The 22,079-nt window shown below is 43.9% G+C and overlaps 1 protein-coding gene across 1 annotated transcript; it reads left to right on the forward strand.

Moving 5' to 3' along the window:
- The first annotated feature begins 2,079 nt into the window (after positions 1 to 2,079).
- On the forward strand, positions 2,080 to 21,934 carry LOC139420547 (polycystin-1-like protein 1). The gene is made up of 29 exons (XM_071170741.1): positions 2,080 to 2,110; positions 2,359 to 2,478; positions 2,592 to 2,760; positions 2,915 to 3,154; positions 3,319 to 3,451; positions 3,566 to 3,769; positions 3,917 to 4,098; positions 4,275 to 4,478; positions 8,666 to 8,829; positions 9,077 to 9,583; positions 9,700 to 9,903; positions 9,993 to 10,055; positions 10,176 to 10,259; positions 11,124 to 11,189; positions 11,299 to 11,484; positions 11,652 to 11,729; positions 11,906 to 12,048; positions 12,125 to 12,245; positions 12,683 to 12,806; positions 13,011 to 13,203; positions 13,301 to 13,357; positions 15,940 to 16,218; positions 16,727 to 16,987; positions 17,070 to 17,183; positions 17,275 to 17,426; positions 17,526 to 17,626; positions 17,891 to 17,951; positions 21,251 to 21,337; positions 21,919 to 21,934. Exons 1-29 carry the CDS (start codon positions 2,080 to 2,082, stop codon positions 21,932 to 21,934), a joined length of 4,344 nt encoding a protein of 1,447 aa, XP_071026842.1.
- The last annotated feature ends 145 nt before the right edge of the window (positions 21,935 to 22,079 follow it).

Consider the following 22,079-nt stretch of genomic DNA (forward strand, 5'->3'; position numbering starts at 1 on the left):
ATAATTCCTGCATTCTTGATTGCTGTCCAACTAAACCTGTATTTCAACATCAGAATTGTATAAGGTTTTAGTGGAATTCCTCTCAAGCACATCTGATAATCTGATCCTCGCTCCTTCTCACTACATGGAGAAACTACAGGGGACGGAAGCCAAGGGATTTTTACTACCCTGTCCTCTCTAACATGGTCATCTAGTAACTACCCTGTCCTCTCTAACATGGTCATCTAGTAACTATCCTGTCCTCTCTAACATGGCCATCTAGTAACTATCCTGTCCTCTCTAGCATGGCCATCTAGAAACTACCCTGTCCTCTCTAACATGGTCATCTAGTAACTACCTTGTCCTCTCTAACATGGTAATCTAGTAACTACCCTGTCCTCTCTAACATGGTCATCTAGTAACTACCCTGTCCTCTCTAACATGGTCATCTAGTAACTATCCTGTCCTCTCTAACATGGCCATCTAGTAACTACCCTGTCCTCTCTAACATGGTCATCTAGTAACTACCCTGTCCTCTCTAACATGGTCATCTAGTAACTACCCTGTCCTCTCTAACATGGTCATCTAGTAACTACTCTGTCCTCTCTAACATGGTAATCTAGTAACTACCCTGTCCTCTCTAACAAGGTCATCTAGTAACTACCCTGTCATCTCTAACATGGTCATCTAGTAACTATCCTGTCCTCTCTAACATGGCCATCTAGTAACTATCCTGTCCTCTCTAACATGGTCATCTAGTAACTACTCTGTCCTTTCTAACATGGCCATCTAGTAACTACCCTGTCCTCTCTAACATGGTCATCTAGTAACTACCCTTTCCTCTCTAACATGGTCATCTAGTAACTACCCTGTCCTCCCTAACATGGTCATCTAGTAACTACCCTGTCATCTCTAACATGGTCATCTAGTAACTATCCTGTCCTCTCTAACATGGTCATCTAGTAACTACCCTCTAGCTGACTTTTACTTCCTCTAAATCAGGAGCTTTGTTATTAGCACATGAGTTAACCACGGAGGAGCCAATTGGTGACGTCCTCTTAGTGTTGGCCACACCTGCCGTGATCCGATTAGCTGACTTCATCAAAGCAACAGCTATAGTGGTCAGAGGCGGGGCCTTGGTGTTTGAGTGGCAGGTGTCTCTCCCAGAATTCACCACTCACAGTCACACAGACAGGTAAGTCTATCCCCTGAAGATATTTACTGTCACATTATTTACTGTCACAGAAAGTTGTTTTTTTACCTTGTTTTCTCCCTACTGTTTCTCTCTCTGTTTGGTTTTATGTTTTCCCTTTTCTGTCTGTCTGTCTTTCTCTCTCTCTCTCTCTCTCTTGCTCCACACCACTCCCTCAATCTCTTCATCATCCGTCCATCTCTCCCTCTGTCCTAGGAACACCAGTGTGAGCTCCCTTCATCTCCAGGCAGTTGTTCCAGGGATGTATAACATTACCGTGACAACCTACTGTCCCCTGGGCCACACCTCAGTCAGCCGACACCTAGAGGTCAGGGTTCATGGCCCCGTGGGTCAAGTTCAGGTCCAGTACCCATTTGGGTCGGATAGGGCAGCGCTCCACCTGCAGGCTGTTGGGACCTACGCCACGTCCCTCCTCCTGTTCAGAGGACACTCCTTCTCCCATAGCGCCCATTTTGTTTTTGACTTCGGAGACGGGTTGCCAACTTCATATGTGAATGGTGTGTCTCATTCGCTGGGAAAGACTGCATCCACCTATCACCAGTTCACTAAAGGTAAACAAGTAATTATGTTTGCAAATGGAAATAAAAATAAAAACAATACCTTACATTCTCCTGAAATTCGGCATGAAGACATTTTGGAAACAAAGTAATAGTTGATATTTGTCTAACTGTTGAATCTTTATTGCATTCCCAGAGGGAGTGTTCCAGATCAGAGTGTGGGCCTATAATGAGTTCTACAGAAGTATGGCTACGGAACGTGTGTTCTATGTAGAGAAGGTTCCAGCGGGTCTAGACCTCTCTGCCCACTCAAGTGTGATTCATAAGAACCAGGTGGTTCTCTTTGAGGCTCTGTTAGAACAGGGAACTAACGTCTCATACACCTGGAGTATGGGAGACCAGACCACCTATGTCAATGCAGGTATAAACCAGGCTTGGATGTGATAACAGGTTCTCATACTTACAGACCAGACAAAATGGATTATGGAAAATACTGAATAACATCACAATTCATCCATTTCCAAATTTGTCTCAAATCAGTTTAGAATCTATGTGTGAATATAATTCTGTATGCTTTATCTGTGTGTGTGAATATAATTCTGTGTGCTTTATCTGTGTGTGTGAATATAATTATGTGTGATTTATCTGTGTGTGTGTGTGTGTCTCCAGGTGCTGTAATGTCCCACGTGTTCCTGTCTGTGGGTGCGTTTGAGGTGTGTGTGTTGGCTGAGAACAAAGTGGGGAGTGTGAGCCACTGTGTCCCCGTCTCTGTGCTGCACCGGATGCAATGTGCGTATGACATATGACGTCCTATCTATGTCAGAAACAGGTAGTGTACGTTCTGAAATCATTCATTCATGAAATGTAATATTTATTTCCCGTACGTCATTTGTCTTTCCCAGCTGTGAGTATCCACACAGAGAAACAGGCGTATGCCACAAACACTGATATAACATTCCGGGCCCGGACAGAAGAACCGGACCCTGTGGAATTCCTCTGGCATTTTGGAGATTCCCGACCCCTTCGGACCACGTCACGCTCCTTAAAAAAGACATACCACACACCTGACAGGTTCTCACTCTTCTCTTTGATGAACACAATTAATCAGTGATTAGCCATAATCAGTAGGCACATGGTCACACACATGTTTGATATTTCCTGAACAAATACACCCTATAGAGTTGTCAGGTTTACAAATCTAGTCTACTCCTTCCTGTCCTCCCAGGTACAGTGTGGTGGTGGTAGCATCCAACGGGCTGAGCTCCTTCACCTCCGAGGTGCATCCTGTCCTGGTCCAGAGAGCTGTGCGTCCTAACAGATTGCTCCTCCAGCCGTCTGTGGTTCTGAACCACACCGCCAGCTTCACCTGTAGGGTCAACTCTGGAACCAACCTTTCCTACTCCTGGAGCTTTGGAGACGGAACCTCCAGGACGGGAGGGAACACAGAACAGCATGTATTTCACAGGTCAGATGGAACCTTCTAGAAACTTATATTAAAGGTGCAGTCTATAATTGTCCTACCCAATCAATGGTGTTGCTCCTGCACTTGATTGTGAACTGATTGCAGTCTTGGTGAATGTGACAGAGGGTGACATAACATGGCAAAGTATGTGACTGTTCCCCATGCAGGACAGGAGAGTTCACGGTTGAGGTGACCGTGTCTAACCTGGTCAGCTCTGCCTCCCTGACCGCACAGATGTTTGTGGTCGACCGCCCCTGTAATCCTCCAGCTGTTAAAAACATGGGACCGCTCAAGATACAGGTAAGAGTGTTACTGAGAGACTGAAGGTTTGGACCTGTTGGCATAAGGATTTGGACTGACAGACACAGGGTCATATTCAGACTGACCCCATATTCCCACTCCTCTCCTCTCCAGGCACGGAGGTATGAGCCAGTGGGTCTGGGGGTGACGTATGAGGCAGAGGTCCAGTGTGATGTGTTCCAGGGTCTGGAGTACAACTGGTCTCTGTATAACTCTACAGGCCTGCCTGTACCTCTACCTCCTGTTCACACAGACAGACAGAGCATCACCCTACCCAGCCACTTCCTACACTATGGTATCTACACCGCTATAGCCAAGGTGAGTGGAGTCAAAACAGATTCTGTTTTTCTGTAATACTATATGTTGTCAATATGTATGTTGCTAGCCCTTTTCATTGAAAACCTGGCAAAATAGTATAGTTTTTATAATTATGTTATCATAACGTTGTCCTGTGGTTGTGTGTAGGTCCAGATCGTTGGCAGTGTGGTGTACAGTAATTACAGTGTATGTGTGGAGGTGGTGCCCAGTCCTCTGGTCTCCTTCATCCATGGAGGCACCAACATGTTCCTCAGCAGCAGAAACAGCAGCATTATCTCCCTAAACGGACAACTCTCCTATGACCCCGACTACCCCATGAACCACCTCAGGTAACTACAGCAGTAACACTGGCTGTCAGTCTGTCAGTAGCCTACAAAAGCCTACATACACACCCGTTCTCCAGGAGAAAGGTTGGCCAGCCCTACTGCTCTTAGAGCTTGTTTTGGGATTGGCCATTTAATGAAACGGACCCTTTCTACTGTTACTAAATCCCTCCCCCTTACAGCTATAGCTGGACCTGTAAGCCAATCAGTGCCATCGACAGCTCCTGTTTCGACCAATATGTGCCCACCTCCTTCTCTGTGATCGTGTTTCCAGTGGGGTTCCTGAAACGGGACTTTGACCAGTTCAGGTTCATGCTCACGGTCCAGAGTGGAGAACGCTCATCTACAGCTGACACCTTCATCACGGTCACACCCAGCCTGCTCAGGTGGGGAACACTTTGATGTTACTTTACTTTTTGTACACTCCCCTCCATATGTATTTGGACAGTGAAGTGCTTAGCTAGCATTTTAGATTTGAGATATAATGTTTGTCAGGAGGTGGCGGTACAGAATGTCAGCTTTTATTTGAGGGTGTTTTCATACATATCTGTTTTAATGTTTATCAATGAAAGAACTTCATGTATCTCATCAATTTATTGATTTGACTGATGCACACTGATAATCCATCTCTCCTCTCTTTCTCTCTTTCTCTCACTCCGTCTTCTCTCTCACTGTCTTCTCTCTCTCTCTCTCTCTCTCTGTCGCTCTAATTCAAATTCAAATCAGATTACTTTACTGGCATGAAATATAATTTGTAGATATTGCCAAAGCAGTATAGTGGTACAGCATTTCAGTAAATACAGTACAATGCAATAATGATAATGAAATACAATTCATTTCAGTAGTAATAATAATACTAGTACACAGCTGTTGTGTTGTGTAATCTTCTGGTTCCACTATGTATTACCAGTAAGTTATATACAATGTAAATACTTCAGCGTGTGGTGCAGAGGTCTAAGGCACACTGCATCTCAGTGCTAGAGGCGTCACTACAGACCCTAAATCGATTCCAAGCTGTATCACAACCAGCTGATTGGGGGTCCCATAGGGTGGTGCACAATTGGCCCAGTGTCGTTAGGGTTTGGCCGGGGTAGGCCGTCATTGTAAATAAATAAAAATTCTTAACTGACTTGTCTAGTTAAAAAAGGTCTCTCTATAGCAATCATATACATATCTGGCAGTAATATTAGCTGTTTCTCCCTCACCCAGAATATTTCCCAGTTTTATGTCATTAATAAATGCATAGACGATGGGAATTGATTGAGATATTTTCTTTAAAAAGATGATCTTATTTGGGAGTATTCCTCACAGTAGAGGAAATGGTGCATCTCTGTCTCTACCTCCCCTGTCGTGCAGTGACCACATAGACACTCCCCTTTAGGTAGCCATGTCTTTTTGTGTTTCCCTTTTTCTGTAGCCAATTGGTGGTCACTGGGCCTGTATTTGGTCAGGAACTGTCTCTGTTTTGGATCTCTGACAGAGTACAGATATTCTGCCAATTTGTATTCTGTTTTGAGAGACAAATAACAATTTAGTTTAGTCTCTACCAATTTTTCAAATAGGAGGTTTTCATTTCTGTAGCAACTTGATTGATTTCCCTGTGTGTTTGGAGAATAGGGTTGTTTAGTGTTTTTAACAGATGACATAGGGGACTCTCTTCAGGGTTCAGCTCTTGGGTTTCAAGTGCTTTGAATTGTAAGGATGTTTTGTGGCATATATTCAAATGGGGCCAAAATGTTAGTGTTCTTTTCTACAGATTTACAATTAAGTTCCGCTCTGCATGCATTATTTGGTGCTTTCTTTTGGATATTACGGATAATCCTGCAGAATTCCGTATGTAGATTTTCTATTGGGTTTTTCTCCCAGTAAAATGCTTTGCAGGATTTTTCACCAAATCCACTGGCGGCACAGATTTTTTATCCCAGTTAGTTGTACCGTTGGGCATGTTCAACCATGGTATTTCTTAATTTGGAGGAGTGTCTGCTGCTCTGATTCCTGGTCTTTTTCTGGAAAATCATGACTAGTTTTCTGAATGTTGATTGCCCAGTTGATGTTGTATTCCTAAAGAATGTGAAGTTGTTCCTGTAGACCTTGATCTGTTGGTGACAGTAGGACAAAGTCACTTGCGTTGAGCAGGAATCTGACCTCTTCATCTTTGACGGTGTCCAGGGGCTGCAGATCGGTCCAACAACATTGCTAGTTTGTTGATGTAGACGTTGAACATGGTTGGACTTAAACTACACCCTTGTCTCACCCCTCCCCCTAGTGCAAAAAACAATGTTATTTTATTGTTCCGTTTAATACTACGTGTGTTGTTCAAGTAAATAGATTTGATGATGTCGTATAATTTATCCCCAACGCCGCTTTGGTGGCTTTTGTAATATAATCCATCATGCCATATGGAATCAAAAGCATTCTTAAAATCAACAAATACTTTTCCTCTACTTTTCTGATGAACATGCTGGTGTATTACTGTGTGTATTGTGTGTATTTGGTTTGTTATTCTGTGTTTGGATAGAAGTTTTTAATGAGAGCGTTATATTGTCTTAGGAAGGTTTGTATTCTGGTTTGTATTCTGTCATTGAGAATACAGCAGAACAGTTTCCCCATGTTACAGTGACACACATTCCCCTATAGCTATTAGGGTCTAATTTGTAACTTTTTTTAATTTTTATTTTTTACATATACATACATATTTATGAGCCCCTGGTTCCAAATATAGTGACATGAATCTGAGGGAGAAGCATACACCGCACCTATATATATATATATATATATATATATATATACATACACCGCACCTATATATACATTTATTGGATATTTCAAACTTTTTTAACAAATCAAAAACTGAAAAATTGGGCGTGCAAAATTATTCAGCCCCTTTACTTTCAATGCAGCAAACTCTCTCCAGAAGTTCAGTGAGGATCTCTGAATGATCCAATGTTGACCTAAATGACTAATGATGATAAATACAATCCACCTGTGTGTAATCAAGTCTCCGTATAAATGCACCTGCACTGTGATAGTCTCAGAGTTCCGTTAAAAGCGCAGAGAGCATCATGAAGAACAAGGAACACACCAGGCAGGTCCGAGATACTGTTGTGAAGAAGTTTAAAGCCGTATTTGGATACAAAAAGATTTCCCAAGCTTTAAACATCCCAAGGAGCACTGTGCAAGCGATAATATTGAAATGGAAGGAGTATCAGACCACTGCAAATCTACCAAGACCTGGCCGTCCCTCTAAACTTTCAGCTCATACAAGGAGAAGACTGATCAGAGATGCAGCCAAGAGGCCCATGATCACTCTGGATGAACTGCAGAGATCTACAGCTGAGGTGGGAGACTCTGTCCATAGGACAACAATCAGTCGTATATTGCACAAATCTGGCCTTTATGGAAGAGTGGCAAGAAGAAAGCCATTTCTTAAAGATATCCATAAAAAGTGTTGTTTAAAGTTTGCCACAAGCCACCTGGGAGACACACCAAACATGTGGAAGAAGGTGCTCTGGTCAGATGAAACCAAAATGGAACTTTTTGGCAACAATGCAAAACGTTATGTTTGGCGTAAAAGCAGCACAGCTGAACACACCATCCCCACTGTCAAACATGGTGGTGGCAGCATCATGGTTTGGGCCTGCTTTTCTTCAGCAGGGACAGGGAAGATGGTTAAAATTGATGGGAAGATGGATGGAGCCAAATACAGGACCATTCTGGAAGAAAACCTGATGGAGTCTGCAAAAGACCTGAGACTGGGACGGAGATTTGTCTTCCAACAAGACAATGATCCAAAACATAAAGCAAAATCTACAATGGAATGGTTCAAAAATAAACATATCCAGGTGTTAGAATGGCCAAGTCAAAGTCCAGACCTGAATCCAATCGAGAATCTGTGGAAAGAACTGAAAACTGCTGTTCACAAATGCTCTCCATCCAACCTCACTGAGCTCGAGCTGTTTTGCAAGGAGGAATGGGAAAAAATGTCAGTCTCTCGATGTGCAAAACTGATAGAGACATACCCCAAGCGACTTACAGCTGTAATCGCAGCAAAAGGTGGCGCTACAAAGTATTAACTTAAGGGGGCTGAATAATTTTGCACGCCCAATTTTTCAGTTTTTGATTTGTTAAAAAAGTTTGAAATATCCAATAAATGTCGTTCCACTTCATGATTGTGTCCCACTTGTTGTTGATTCTTCACAAAAAAATACAGTTTTATACCTTTATGTTTGAAGCCTGAAATGTTGCAAAAGGTCGCAAAGTTCAAGGGGGCTGAATACTTTCGCAAGGCACTGTATATATATATATATATATAGGCACAGTGTTTTATATATAAGTGCGGTGTATGTATATATATATATATATGTACATACACCGCACCTATATATAAAACATTGTGCCTTTGTTGAGTTTTAACCAAATGTGGGTGTTACCCTTTTTGATCTGGCTCAGTGAGTCCCTGTCCTGTTTTATGTTTTAATGATAGCCTGAAGGACGTTGAGTATCTATATCACCATGACACCATGTTTCTAGAAGTATTATTATGTCTTGACCTTCTCTCTCTCTCTCTCTCTAGGAGAGTGTCAGTGTATTGTTACCAGTGCCAGGGGGACGTAGTGAACTGGGACCAGTCGTTCTCAGTCAGAGCAGTGTGTGATAGCTGTGGCCCCTCCCCCAGAACCATCAGCTACACCTGGACTCTCTACCTGGTCGACTCCTCCAGTAAGGTGGACACAGACGGTAAGACATAGATCCCTCACCATACAGACTACAGCAGGATAGGTCTGTAGACCAGTCCTTCTGATGTGTAGATCCAGCTAAGTGTATAATAAGAACTCTAAAGGCCTGAATTCCAAATGAATGGGAGTGACACAGGCCCTACACTACTCCTATACAGTAGAGTGTATCTGTGTGTAATAATGTGTTGAGAGGGATGAGTGGGGTGTTATAGTGTGTGTATGTTAACCTCTGTGTCCTCTCTTTCAAGTCCCCTTCTGCCACAGTGTGGATCTGAGTATTCCCTCCAACATCATTAGTGGCCCTACCTTTCCACTGCTTCCAGCCCTGACTCTCACCCCTCCATCATCACCCCCGCACACACCCTCAACCACAGCCAGCGTGATGTCCTCATCCACAGAGATATCCTCAAATATGACATCAATCCCAGCCAGCTTGGTGACCGGTGTGATGTCATCAAACGTGACCAGCCATACTGAGATACAAACTACGACCCCCACAACTCCCGACCCAGTCCCCCTGCCTCCCTTCCCCCTCTTTTCTCCATCACCTGGTGGTCGCCCCCGGAAACAGAGGTCACAGGGTTCAGTAGAACTTCAGAGAATCAATAGCGCAGCTGGGAACAACCAAACACCAAACTACAGCCCTCCATTTCTCTCTTTACCAAACCACGGTGTTTTGGCCAACCCTTCACCAAACTCCTCCCCCGAGCCCATCTCTGCTCCAATCAGCTTCACTCCTGATACACCTGAGCCAGGTAAGGGTTAAGAGTCACACAATAAAACATATTATCTTCTGCCGACTGCTTTTCTTTGATAGGTTTCGTAGCTCTGAAATATGTTGGGGTAAATTTTAAAGTTTATTTTATTTCAGACTTGGGAGGGTTTGACCCCGGTGGGCCCCCTTACCTCATCTCAGAGTACCCTGTAGTTACCTTAGACGATGGCAGCATCCTTTACTCTGCCCCCCTTGGCCAGAGTGACATCATCGAGGAATTCCCCATCCATCCTGATTTTCCCAATGACTACGACTTCCCTTTCCCCGTCCTGGAGAGTGGAGATGTGAGTGGACGTCCTGGTAAGGAAGATAAAGGGAATAAATGAATAGATGGATGGATATATTTACGTCTTTACACTTCTCTTAGTTCAGGCCTCTTTGTGTTGCAGTTGAGGGCTCCTTTCCTGGACAGTCAGTCAGTGGTGGAGTGTTAGGACCCTTCCCCGGATCAGGTCAGTTAAGAGTTACTGGTATTATTGACACACAGTAGATTAAAGTAGCAAACCATTTTACACTCTCAACTAAGGGACATTGAAAAGTCCTAGATGAAACACGTTGTTTTTTTGTTTCAGATCCCTCCACAGCAGAGACAAGCTGGGACCCCAATGGAACACTAGAACCATCAGGCAATCAGACAGGCACATATAACTTCACTGGTAATCAAATCAAATCAAATGTATTTATAAAGCCCTTCTTACATCAGCTGATATCTCAAAGTGATATACAGAAACCCAGCCTAAAACCCCAAACAGCAAGCAATGCAGGTGTGGCTAGGAAAAACTCCCTAGAAAGGCCAGAACCTAGGAAGAAACCTAGAGAGGAACCAGGCTATGAGGGGTGGCCTGTCCTCTACTGGCTGTGCTGGGTGGAGATTATAACAGAACATGGCCAAGATGTTCAAATGTTCATAGATGGCCAGCAGGGTCAAATAATAATAATCACAGTGGTTGTCGAGGGTGCAACAGCTCAGCACCTCAGGAGTAAATGTCAGTTGGCTTTTCATAGCCAATCATTCAGAGTATCTCTACCGCTCCTGCTGCCTCTAGAGAGTTGAAAACAGCAGGTCCGGGACAGGTAGCACGTTCGGTGAACAGGTCAGGGTTCCATAGCCGCAGGCAGAACAGTTGAAACTGGAGCAGCAGCACGGCCAGGTGGACTGGGAACAGCAAGGAGTCATCAGGCCAGGTAGTCCTGAGGCATGGTCCTAGGGCTCAGGTTCTCCGAGAGAAAGAAAGAAAGAAAGAAAGAAAGAAAGAAAGAAAGAAAGAAAGAATTAGAGAGAGCATACTTAAATTCACACAGGACACCGGATAAGACAGGAGAAATACTCCAGATATAACAGACTGACCCTAGCCCCCCGACACATAAACTACTGCAGCATAAATACTGGAGGCTGAGACAGGAGGAGTAATGCCACGCAGATTTATTTCAGTAGATGTACATATTGGATTGAATAACATAAGTATTTTCTGTAGACTCATACTTTTACAGAGATTTAGTTGTGAATGTCTGTCCTACAGATTATAATGTTCCCTTCCTGGGGATAGAGGAGGGAGACCCGGGAGCGTCAGTGGGCAGACCAACAGGTAGGGCTCACCTGTGTTTGTGTGTGTCTGTGTGTGTTTGTGTGTGTGTGTTTACTGCTTGTGTTTATACTGTGTATGCCTGTGTGTGTTCTTGTATGTCTATCGTCAGGTGTGGGTGGTGGGAGCTCCGAGAGCTCAGAGGGGGACTCTCCTCCTGCTGTCCCAGGATCAGCTGAGGATGAGGGGAGTAACCTGATGGACTCCAGCCCCTCCCTGGTGGTCCTTGACCCCACACTACTAGACCTGCCCAGAGAACTGTTAGAGCAGGAGCTGTTTGAGTCCTACACATACACAGGTAAACATCCATCAGCACGCAATCCACTTAACTACTGCATTGTGCAAACTGTGTATGTGCACAGCAGTTTTCCAGTCATAAATCAACTAATTCAAATATACATTGAATTGTTTTGATAGATTGACTGTACGTTGTTGTACCTGATCACCTGTTGTTTTTGCCTCTAGGAATCTCCTCTGCTCTCATCACATTCAGACCTTTCACACTGAGAGCAGGAAGCAGATACATGTTGGAGGTCACAGCTAGTGAGTAAGGTCCAGATGTCGTGTCTGCCCTCTGAATCTCAGATGCTGTACGATGATGAGAGATGGATGGATCAATTCACTACTGTATTGATTAACTGATTGCTTTTTAATAAATGTTTCACTCCCTTTATCTGTTAATAAAAGTGTGTGTCCGTGTTTCCTGTTACTGAACTCAGACTCCCACGATGCAGTAGTGGGGCGGACTCAGCTGTTCCTGTCCACTAGCCCCAGTCCCCAAGGGATAACCTGTCAGGTGCAGCCTAGCAGTGGCTTCGAGATACACACACACTTCAGCATCTTCTGCACCTCTGGGAAAGAGGTACACATACAGTCTAACCAGCAGCAGTAGTACTGTATTTATACCATCTTACTGATGTGTTTATTGTGTGGTTTAGGACCTGCTGTATGAGTACAGTTTCAGTATAGGAAACAGCCCTCCTAAGACCCTGTACCAAGGAAGAGACTTTCAGTACTTCTTCAACCTGCCATCTGGAGACCCTCAGGATGACTATAAAGGTATATTACAACTCTTTTCTCTAGTAAAATTACCTAGTGGCCTCATAGGTGGAATGTTATTCATATTTTTCATAATTAATAAACATTATTTAAAAAAGGTGCCGGAAATACAGTGTTTATATGTCAGATGGTTTTGTTGTATTTAAGTCTTCTGTGATGCATATAAAGTGTAATATTGGGATGCAAACTCAAAATGTAACACATTAACACATCCCAATAACATTTTTTAAGCCCATAACCATGTGTGTGAGGTGTATACTTTTGTTTCAAAGTAGATTTGTTTAAGACTACCAAGAAACACTCTGTGACCCTGATTTAGTCCACTGCAGAAACAGGTTAACTCTTATTTTATTATACTGTCCAGAGAGGAATACAGCAGACACTCACATTGTTTTGAATTTCATATCTTTATTGACACTGTGTCCCTGTTGATCCAGTCACTATCTATACAGAGGTCCGGAACAGGTTTGGAGCAGCAACTGCACCCTGTCCTGTAACCGTCACAGTCCACCCCAGCTTCATCAGGAACACCTCCTCTAACTACAACCCTGATAAGGAACTGTAAGACTGACTGACTGACTGGTTGACTGACTGACTGACTGCCTGACTGACTAGTTGACTGACTAACTGATTGACTGACTGACTAGTTGACTGCATGACGGACTGACTAGTTGACTGACTAACTGATTTATTGGTTGATTGGTCATTGGTTTGATTGATTGATTTGAGGCCTCTCTCTCTCTCTCTTTCTCTCTCTCTGTGTAGTTTTGAGTCAGGTTTGAGGAACCTGTCTGATCTGGTCCAGTTGGGGAACAGTGTCGAGATCCGTAACTACATCATCCTCCTGTCCAACGTCCTCAACAGACTCAGCCAGGACCCCACAGCCAACACACACACTCAGACACACACACGCACCGCACTCATCAACGCTGTTTGTCAGCTCGACATCAATGACCAGGTACACACACACACGCACTCGCACGCACGCACGCACACACAGACGCACACTCAAAGTAGAGTGTCTAGTAACGATCAGTTCTTGTGTGTGTCCCTAGCGGTCCGTGACAGACAACATCTACATGCTCAAAGACCTGATGCACATCACCCACCAGGTAAGAGACCCTTTACATTGGGTCAGAGCTTTATATGGCTCTGCATAGAGATGTATGCAGGATAGATGTATAATACATGATGTATTAACAGTGTGTTGTTGTCCCAGGTATCGTTAGCCAGTATCAGTGTGGTGGTGGTGGGTCATGTATAGGCTATAAGATGATTGATGTATATAATATGTATTAACAGTGTGTTGTTGTCCCAGGTATCGTTAGCCAGTATCAGTGTGGTGGTGGTGGGTCATGTATAGGCTATAAGATGATTGATGTATATAATATGTATTAACAGTGTGTTGTTGTCCCAGGTATCGTTAGCCAGTATCAGTGTGGTGGTGGTGGGTCATGTATAGGCTATAAGATGATTGATGTATATAATATGTATTAACAGTGTGTTGTTGTCCCAGGTATCGTTAGCCAGTATCAGTGTGGTGGTGGTGGGTCATGTATAGGCTATAAGATGATTGATGTATATAATATGTATTAACAGTGTGTTGTTGTCCCAGGTATCGTTAGCCAGTATCAGTGTGGTGGTGGTGGGTCATGTATAGGCTATAAGATGATTGATGTATATAATATGTATTAACAGTGTGTTGTTGTCCCAGGTATCGTTAGCCAGTATCAGTGTGGTGGTGGTGGGTCATGTATAGGCTATAAGATGATTGATGTATATAATATGTATTAACAGTGTGTTGTTGTCCCAGGTATCGTTAGCCAGTATCAGTGTGGTGGTGGTGGGTCATGTATAGGCTATAAGATGATTGATGTATATAATATGTATTAACAGTGTGTTGTTGTCCCAGGTATCGTTAGCCAGTATCAGTGTGGTGGTGGTGGGTCATGTATAGGCTATAAGATGATTGATGTATATAATATGTATTAACAGTGTGTTGTTGTCCCAGGTATCGTTAGCCAGTATCAGTGTGGTGGTGGTGGGTCATGTATAGGCTATAAGATGATTGATGTATATAATATGTATTAACAGTGTGTTGTTGTCCCAGGTATCGTTAGCCAGTATCAGTGTGGTGGTGGTGGGTCATGTATAGGCTATAAGATGATTGATGTATATAATATGTATTAACAGTGTGTTGTTGTCCCAGGTATCGTTAGCCAGTATCAGTGTGGTGGTGGTGGGTCATGTATAGGCTATAAGATGATTGATGTATATAATATGTATTAACAGTGTGTTGTTGTCCCAGGTATCGTTAGCCAGTATCAGTGTGGTGGTGGTGGGTCATGTATAGGCTATAAGATGATTGATGTATATAATATGTATTAACAGTGTGTTGTTGTCCCAGGTATCGTTAGCCAGTATCAGTGTGGTGGTGGTGGGTCATGTATAGGCTATAAGATGATTGATGTATATAATATGTATTAACAGTGTGTTGTTGTCCCAGGTATCGTTAGCCAGTATCAGTGTGGTGGTGGTGGGTCATGTATAGGCTATAAGATGATTGATGTATATAATATGTATTAACAGTGTGCTGTTGTCCCAGGTATCGTTAGCCAGTATCAGTGTGGTGGTGGTGGGTCATGTATAGGCTATAAGATGATTGATGTATATAATATGTATTAACAGTGTGTTGTTGTCCCAGGTATCGTTAGCCAGTATCAGTGTGGTGGTGGTGGGTCATGTATAGGCTATAAGATGATTGATGTATATAATATGTATTAACAGTGTGTTGTTGTCCCAGGTATCGTTAGCCAGTATCAGTGTGGTGGTGGTGGGTCATGTATAGGCTATAAGATGATTGATGTATATAATATGTATTAACAGTGTGTTGTTGTCCCAGGTATCGTTAGCCAGTATCAGTGTGGTGGTGGTGGGTCATGTATAGGCTATAAGATGATTGATGTATATAATATGTATTAACAGTGTGTTGTTGTCCCAGGTATCGTTAGCCAGTATCAGTGTGGTGGTGGTGGGTCATGTATAGGCTATAAGATGATTGATGTATATAATATGTATTAACAGTGTGTTGTTGTCCCAGGTATCGTTAGCCAGTATCAGTGTGGTGGTGGTGGGTCATGTATAGGCTATAAGATGATTGATGTATATAATATGTATTAACAGTGTGTTGTTGTCCCAGGTATCGTTAGCCAGTATCAGTGTGGTGGTGGTGGGTCATGTATAGGCTATAAGATGATTGATGTATATAATATGTATTAACAGTGTGTTGTTGTCCCAGGTATCGTTAGCCAGTATCAGTGTGGTGGTGGTGGGTCATGTATAGGCTATAAGATGATTGATGTATATAATATGTATTAACAGTGTGTTGTTGTCCCAGGTATCGTTAGCCAGTATCAGTGTGGTGGTGGTGGGTCATGTATAGGCTATAAGATGATTGATGTATATAATATGTATTAACAGTGTGTTGTTGTCCCAGGTATCGTTAGCCAGTATCAGTGTGGTGGTGGTGGGTCATGTATAGGCTATAAGATGATTGATGTATATAATATGTATTAACAGTGTGTTGTTGTCCCAGGTATCGTTAGCCAGTATCAGTGTGGTGGTGGTGGGTCATGTATAGGCTATAAGATGATTGATGTATATAATATGTATTAACAGTGTGCTGTTGTCCCAGGTATCGTTAGCCAGTGCCAGTGTGGTGGTGGGTCAAGTCCAGTCCATCTCAGACCTGTTCCACCAGCCCAGTGTTCCTGTTCCCTACCTATTGGACAGCTGGACCCTCAACACTCTGGTCACACTGCTGTCATACAGCCTGCAGGCCACCCCCACTACTAATGATGTCAGGCAAGACCAGGCCACTGCTGATGATGTCATACAGGCCACGCCTACCCTCAAAGAACAGGCCATACAACTCACGACTGACAGTCTGCAGACTACTGATCAATTACTACTGGTGAGATACACTCTCTCTCTCTCTCTCTCTCTCTCTCTCTCTCTCTCTCTCTCTCTCTCTCTCTCTCTCTCTCTCTCTCTCTCTCTCTCTCTCTCTCTCTCTCTCTCTCTCTCTCTCACACATTTCTCTCTCTCTCTCTCTCTCACACATTTCTCTCTCTCTCTCTCTCTCTCACATTTCTCATCTCTCTCTCTCTCTCTCTCTCTCACACATTTCTCTCTCTCTCTCTCTCTCTCTCTCACACACATTTCTCTCTCTCTCTCTCTCTCTCACACATTTTCTCTCTCTCTCTCTCTCACACATTTCTCTCTCTCTCACACATTTCTCTCACACATTTCTCTCTCTCTCTCTCTCACATTTCTCTCTCTCTCTCATTTCTCTCTCTCTCACATTTCTCTCTCTCTCTCACATTTCTCTCTCTCTCACATTTCTCTCTCTCTCTCTCATTTCTCTCTCTCACATTTCTCTCTCTCTCTCTCTCTCTCTGACCCTCCTCACTGTGTTTTAGAAATACATCCTGTTCAATAAGGTCGAGCAGCACAACGTGACCACCAGTGTCATGGACCTACAGACCACTCACCACGACCGTGGTCTAACCACAGTCATCAGCTCTGGCTCGGCCACCTTCTACCTGCCTGACTCCCTGGACCTGGTCCTGTACGGTCGTAGGAGGAGAGAAACCGCAGATGGAACACAGAGTCTCTGTGTCCTCAGCCAGCTGACCACGTTCACGCACAACCTCTACTTCTGGACCAAGACACCTGTACTGGTGAGATACACACACACACTTGACATCGAGATGATGAAGATGATGATGGTGATGATGATGATGATGTGTGCGTGTCTTTCAGCTGAGTGGGCCAGTGATTGACTTGACTCTGTACAACTGCAGCACAAGGAGAGAGATTCCAGTACGTTCGCTCTCCCAACCAATCAACATCGAGTTCCCCAAAACACCTAGAAATGTAAGCAATCACCTTCTGTTTGGGATGATGGACAGATTGCCTGTGTATGTGTGTGTGCATGCGTGTATGTAACCTTTCATCTCCCCCACAGGTAAGTTCTTTATCGGTGTTCACTCTCCTGCGTAGCCAGGTGAACTACCACGGTTTGAACATTACCCAGCAGGCCTTGCAGGAGTCCATACTGGTCAGTGTGGAATTCACGCGGCCTCCCAACAAGACCTTTCCCATCATGCTCCTCTTCAGGTGTGTACAAGCCTTTGAGTACAGCTTCAAACCTTCCATTTTAGAATAGACAATTTCCTCAATTCCCATATTATGTCAGTTAATTGTGTGTGTTCTCAGGATGTTTGAGAGGCCGACCCCCAGCTTGTATCACATCCACAGCATCTATCACTGGGACGAAAACACCACTTACATCACCCTGCCTCCATCATACCTCACTGGTTAGTCTCGTATCTCTCTTTCACTCTCCCCCACTTACTCTCTACCTGTCTCTGTCTCTGTCTTTCTCTCTCTCTCTCACCCCCACCAAACCCTTTGTTTCCCTCGCTCCCTTGTCTCATTTGCCATATCACATTATCTGTCTTTTGTTGTTTATAATTAAAATGATATTCCCTTTTGTTTAGTCACCGTGATTGCATGCTAATGCTAATGCTAATGCTCCCTGTAACATGATGATGATAACGTGTTTCATATGTTCTGTCCAGCTGCAGGGACAGGCTACCTGGCTCTACTCAACGCTGACTACAAAAAGACCCCCAGACACAAGTAAGTAGCAACATCATCATCATATTATTATTTTACTTAAACAACCATAGGAAATGTTATCATTTCTACTTAACTTATATTGTCCTCCAAGAGCAGCTGGATATCATCCACAAATCCATTTTGTTCCTCTGTGTTCTGTTTCCTCTATGTCAAATCAAATCAAATTTTATTGGTCACATACACATGCTTAGCAGATGTTAATGCGAGTGTAGCGAAATGCTTGTACTTCTAGTTCCGACAGTGCAGTAATATCTAACAAGTAATCTAACAATTCCCCAACAACTACCTAATACACACAAATCTAAAGGGGTGAATGAGAATATGTACATACTGTTTAAGTTTATGGACGAGCGATGGCCGAGGGGCATAGGCAAGGTTCAATAGATGGTATAAATACAGTATATACAGTGGGGCAAAAAAGTATTTAGTCAGCCACCAATTGTGCAAGTTCTCCCACTTAAAAAGATGAGAGAGGCCTGTAATTTTCATCATAGGTACACTTCAACTATGACAGACAAAATGAGAAAAAAAAATCCAGAAAATCACATTGTAGGATTTTTAATGAATTTATTTGCCAGTACATGTCCAGGCCCGTCTGAAGTTTGCTAGAGAGTATTTGGATGATCCAGAATAAGATTGGGAGAATGTCATATGGTCAGATGAAACCAACAAAAAAAAACTAAACTCGTCGTGTTTGGAGGACAAAGAATGCTGAGTTGCACCCAAAGAACACCATACCTACTGTGAAGCATGGGGGTGGAAACATCATGCTTTGGGGCTGTTTTTCTGCAAAGGGACCAGGACGACTGATCCGTGTAAAGGAAAGAATGAATGGGGCCATGTATCGTGAGATTTTGAGTGAAAACCTCCTTCCATCAGCAAGGGCAATGAAGATGAAACGTGGCTGGGTCTTTCAGCATGACAATGATCCCAAACACACCGCCCGGGCAACGAAGGAGTGGCTTCGTAAGAAGCATTTCAAGGTCCTGGAGTGGCCTAGCCAGTCTCCAGATCTCAACCCCATAGAAAATCTTTGGAGGGAGTTGAAAGTCTGTGTTGCCCAGCAACAGCCCCAAAACATCACTGCTTTAGAGGAGATCTGCATGGAGGAATGGGCCAAAATACCAGCAACAGTGTGTGAAAACCTTGTGAAGACTTACAGAAAACGTTTAACCTCTGTCATTGCCAACAAAGGGTATATAACAAAGTATTGAGGTAAACTTTTGTTAATGACTAAATACTTATTTTCCACCATAATTTGCAAATAAATTAATAAAAAATCCTACAATGTGATTTTCTGGAAAAAAAAATCTAATTTTGTCTGTCATAGTTGAAGTGTACCTATGATGAAAATTACAGGCCTCTCTCATCTTTTTAAGTGGGAGAACTTGCAAAATTGGTGGCTGACTAAATACTTTTTGCCCCACTATACATGTTATATGAGTAATGTAAGATATGTAAATATTATTAAAGTGGCATTATTTAAAGTGCCATTGTTTAAAGTGACTAGTGATCCATATATTAAAGTGTCCAGTGATTGGGTCAATGTAGGCAGCAGCCTCTCTGAGTTAGTGATTGCTGTTTAACAGTCTGATGGCCTTGAGATAGAAGCTGTTTTTCAGTCTCTCGGTCTCAGCTTTGATGCACCTGTACTGACCTCACCTTCTGGATGATAGCAGTGTGAACAGGCAGTGGCTCGGGTGGTTGATGTCCTTGATTATCTTTTTGGCCTTGCTGTGACATCGGGTGCTGTAGGTGTCATGGAGGGCAGGTAGTTTGCCCCCGGTGATGCGTTGTGCAGACCGCACCACCCTCTGGAGAGCCTTGCGGTTGAGGTAGGAGCAGTTGCCGTACCAGGCTGTGACACAGCCCGACAGGATGCTCTCGATTGTGCATCTGTAAAAGTTTGGCAGGGTTTTGGGTGACACGCCAAATGTCTTCAGCTTCCTGAGGTTGAAGAGGCGCTGTAGCGCCTTCTTCACCACACTGTCTGTGTGGGTGGACCATTTCAGTTTGTCAGTGATGTGTACGCCCAGGAACTTAAAACTTTCCACCTTCTCCACTGCTGTCCCTTCGATGTGGATAAGGGGGTGCTCCCTCTGCTGTTTCCTGAAGTCCACGATCATCTCCTTAGTTTTGTTGATGTTGAGTGTGAGATTGTTTTCCTGATACCACACTCCAAGTGCCCTCACCTCCTCTCTGTAGGCTGTCTCGTCGTTGTTGGTGATCAAGCCCACTACTGTTGTGTCGTCTGCAAACTTGATGATTGAGTTGGAGGCGTGCTTGGCCACGCAGTCGTGGGTGAACAGGGAGTACAGGAGAGGGCTGAGCACACACCCTTGTGGGGCCCCAGTGTTGAGGGTCAGCGAAGTGGAGATGTTATTTCCTACCTTCATCACCTGGGGGCGGCCCATCAGAAAGTCCAGGACCCAGTTGCACAGGGCGGGGTCGAGACCCAGGGCCTCCAGCTTGATGATGAGCTTGGAGGGTACTATGATGTTGAATGCTGAGCTGAATGTTGAGCTGTAGTCAATGAATAGTATTCTTACATATGTAGGTACATGAGCAGACAAGTGAACTACACATTGAGACTTGAGACCAGCCAGTGTCTGTCCTGGGACCACCAGGAGGGCTGGACACACACCAGCTGCACACCTCAACTAGGACTGACCTCACACACCAGGGTCAACTGCAGGTAACACCCAGTCACACACACTCGCACACACACACACACACACACACACATATATATATACACACACACACACACACACACACACACACACATATATACACACACACACATGTTATGTTCTTCTATCCTAGTGGGGACCTCAAATGAATTTCCATTCAAAATCCTATTTTCCCTAACCCCAAGCCTAATCCTTAACATTACCATAAACCTAACCTTAACCCATAACCCAAATCCAAACCCTAAACCTAACTCCTAACCCTATTCATAACCCCTAACCCCTTACCCTAACACTAATTGTAACCCTAACACTAAACCTAACCCCTAAGCATAAAATAGCCTTTGTCCTCATAGGTATGTGGGCAATGTATCCACAAGGATAGAAGAACAAACACACACACACGTTTTGTTCTTCTATACTCGTGGGGACCCTAAATTCATTTCCATTCCAAATCCTATTTTCCCTAAACCTAACTCTCACCCTAACCCTACCCTCACCCTAATCATAACCCTAAACCTAATTATAACCCACGATGGAATGTTCCTTGTTTTACTGTCCTCACACACACATGCTGTATACACGGACGCAAACACGTGTGTGTTCCAGCTGTAGCCACTTGAGCCCATTGACCGTGGTCCAGCAGCAGTTCCAGAGCAGCCATGACGACTCAGCAGATCTGTCCCAGTTCATCAGGTCAGTCAGACCACAGGACGGCGGATTTGTCATTTCAATGTTCATAAAGAGGGAAGTATGAGTGTTCAACTTAATTATGGTATTTTGCCATAACATGTCTCTTTCTTTTCCCCTCATCAACCCCCCCCCTTTCACTCTCTCTCTTTCTCCCTCTCCCTCCCCATCTCTCTTCCCTCAGTCTCCCCAGTGATGTGACGGTGGTGTGTGTGTGTGTGGTGTGTGTGTGTCTGTATGCTCTGGGCATGGTGGTGTGTAAGAGAGCTGACCTCATCTCAGAGAGGAACCAGGGAGTCTACTACCTGTCTGATAACGCTCCTTCAGACACACACCTCTACTCTGTTACTATACACACCGGCTTCCGCTCCTCACCCAGCATGACCGCCAAGGTATAGTACGCTTTCCCCCCATTTTCCAGAACTCTCCCTTCTTCCTCTCTCCCTCTCCCCATACTCTCTCCTTCCCTCTCTCCTGTCCCATTATCTTCTCTGTCATTCTACCATTGTCCTCCCCTATCCCTCTCTCACACAATTGGTTTTACACAGATTCTGTAACTCTCTCCCTCTGCCCTCATTGACCCTCAGATCTCTGAGAGCATAGGATATGTGGAAGCTGTATACTGTAGCTCCACATTTATCAAGGATGCAGCAGTTAGGATTGTTGTCACTTTACATCACTGATGGTAAACTGTCAATGATGCGAAGAGACTCATCTGGCTTTTCTTTATTGGTTAGAGAGGAACATT

The sequence above is a fragment of the Oncorhynchus clarkii genome, chromosome 11 (assembly GCF_045791955.1).
Source record: "Oncorhynchus clarkii lewisi isolate Uvic-CL-2024 chromosome 11, UVic_Ocla_1.0, whole genome shotgun sequence".
Taxonomy (NCBI): domain Eukaryota; kingdom Metazoa; phylum Chordata; class Actinopteri; order Salmoniformes; family Salmonidae; genus Oncorhynchus; species Oncorhynchus clarkii.

What these genes read in the sequence shown, in the direction of transcription:
- LOC139420547 (XM_071170741.1), top strand. Translation starts at nt 2,080, where the DNA reads ATGGGAGACCAGACCACCTATGTCAATGCAG. An exon ending in TGTGCTGCACCGGATGCAAT is followed by an intron (nt 2,479 to 2,591) that starts GTGCGTATGACA and finishes TGTCTTTCCCAG; the next exon opens with CTGTGAGTATCCACACAGAG. An exon ending in TACCCCATGAACCACCTCAG is followed by an intron (nt 4,099 to 4,274) that starts GTAACTACAGCA and finishes TCCCCCTTACAG; the next exon opens with CTATAGCTGGACCTGTAAGC.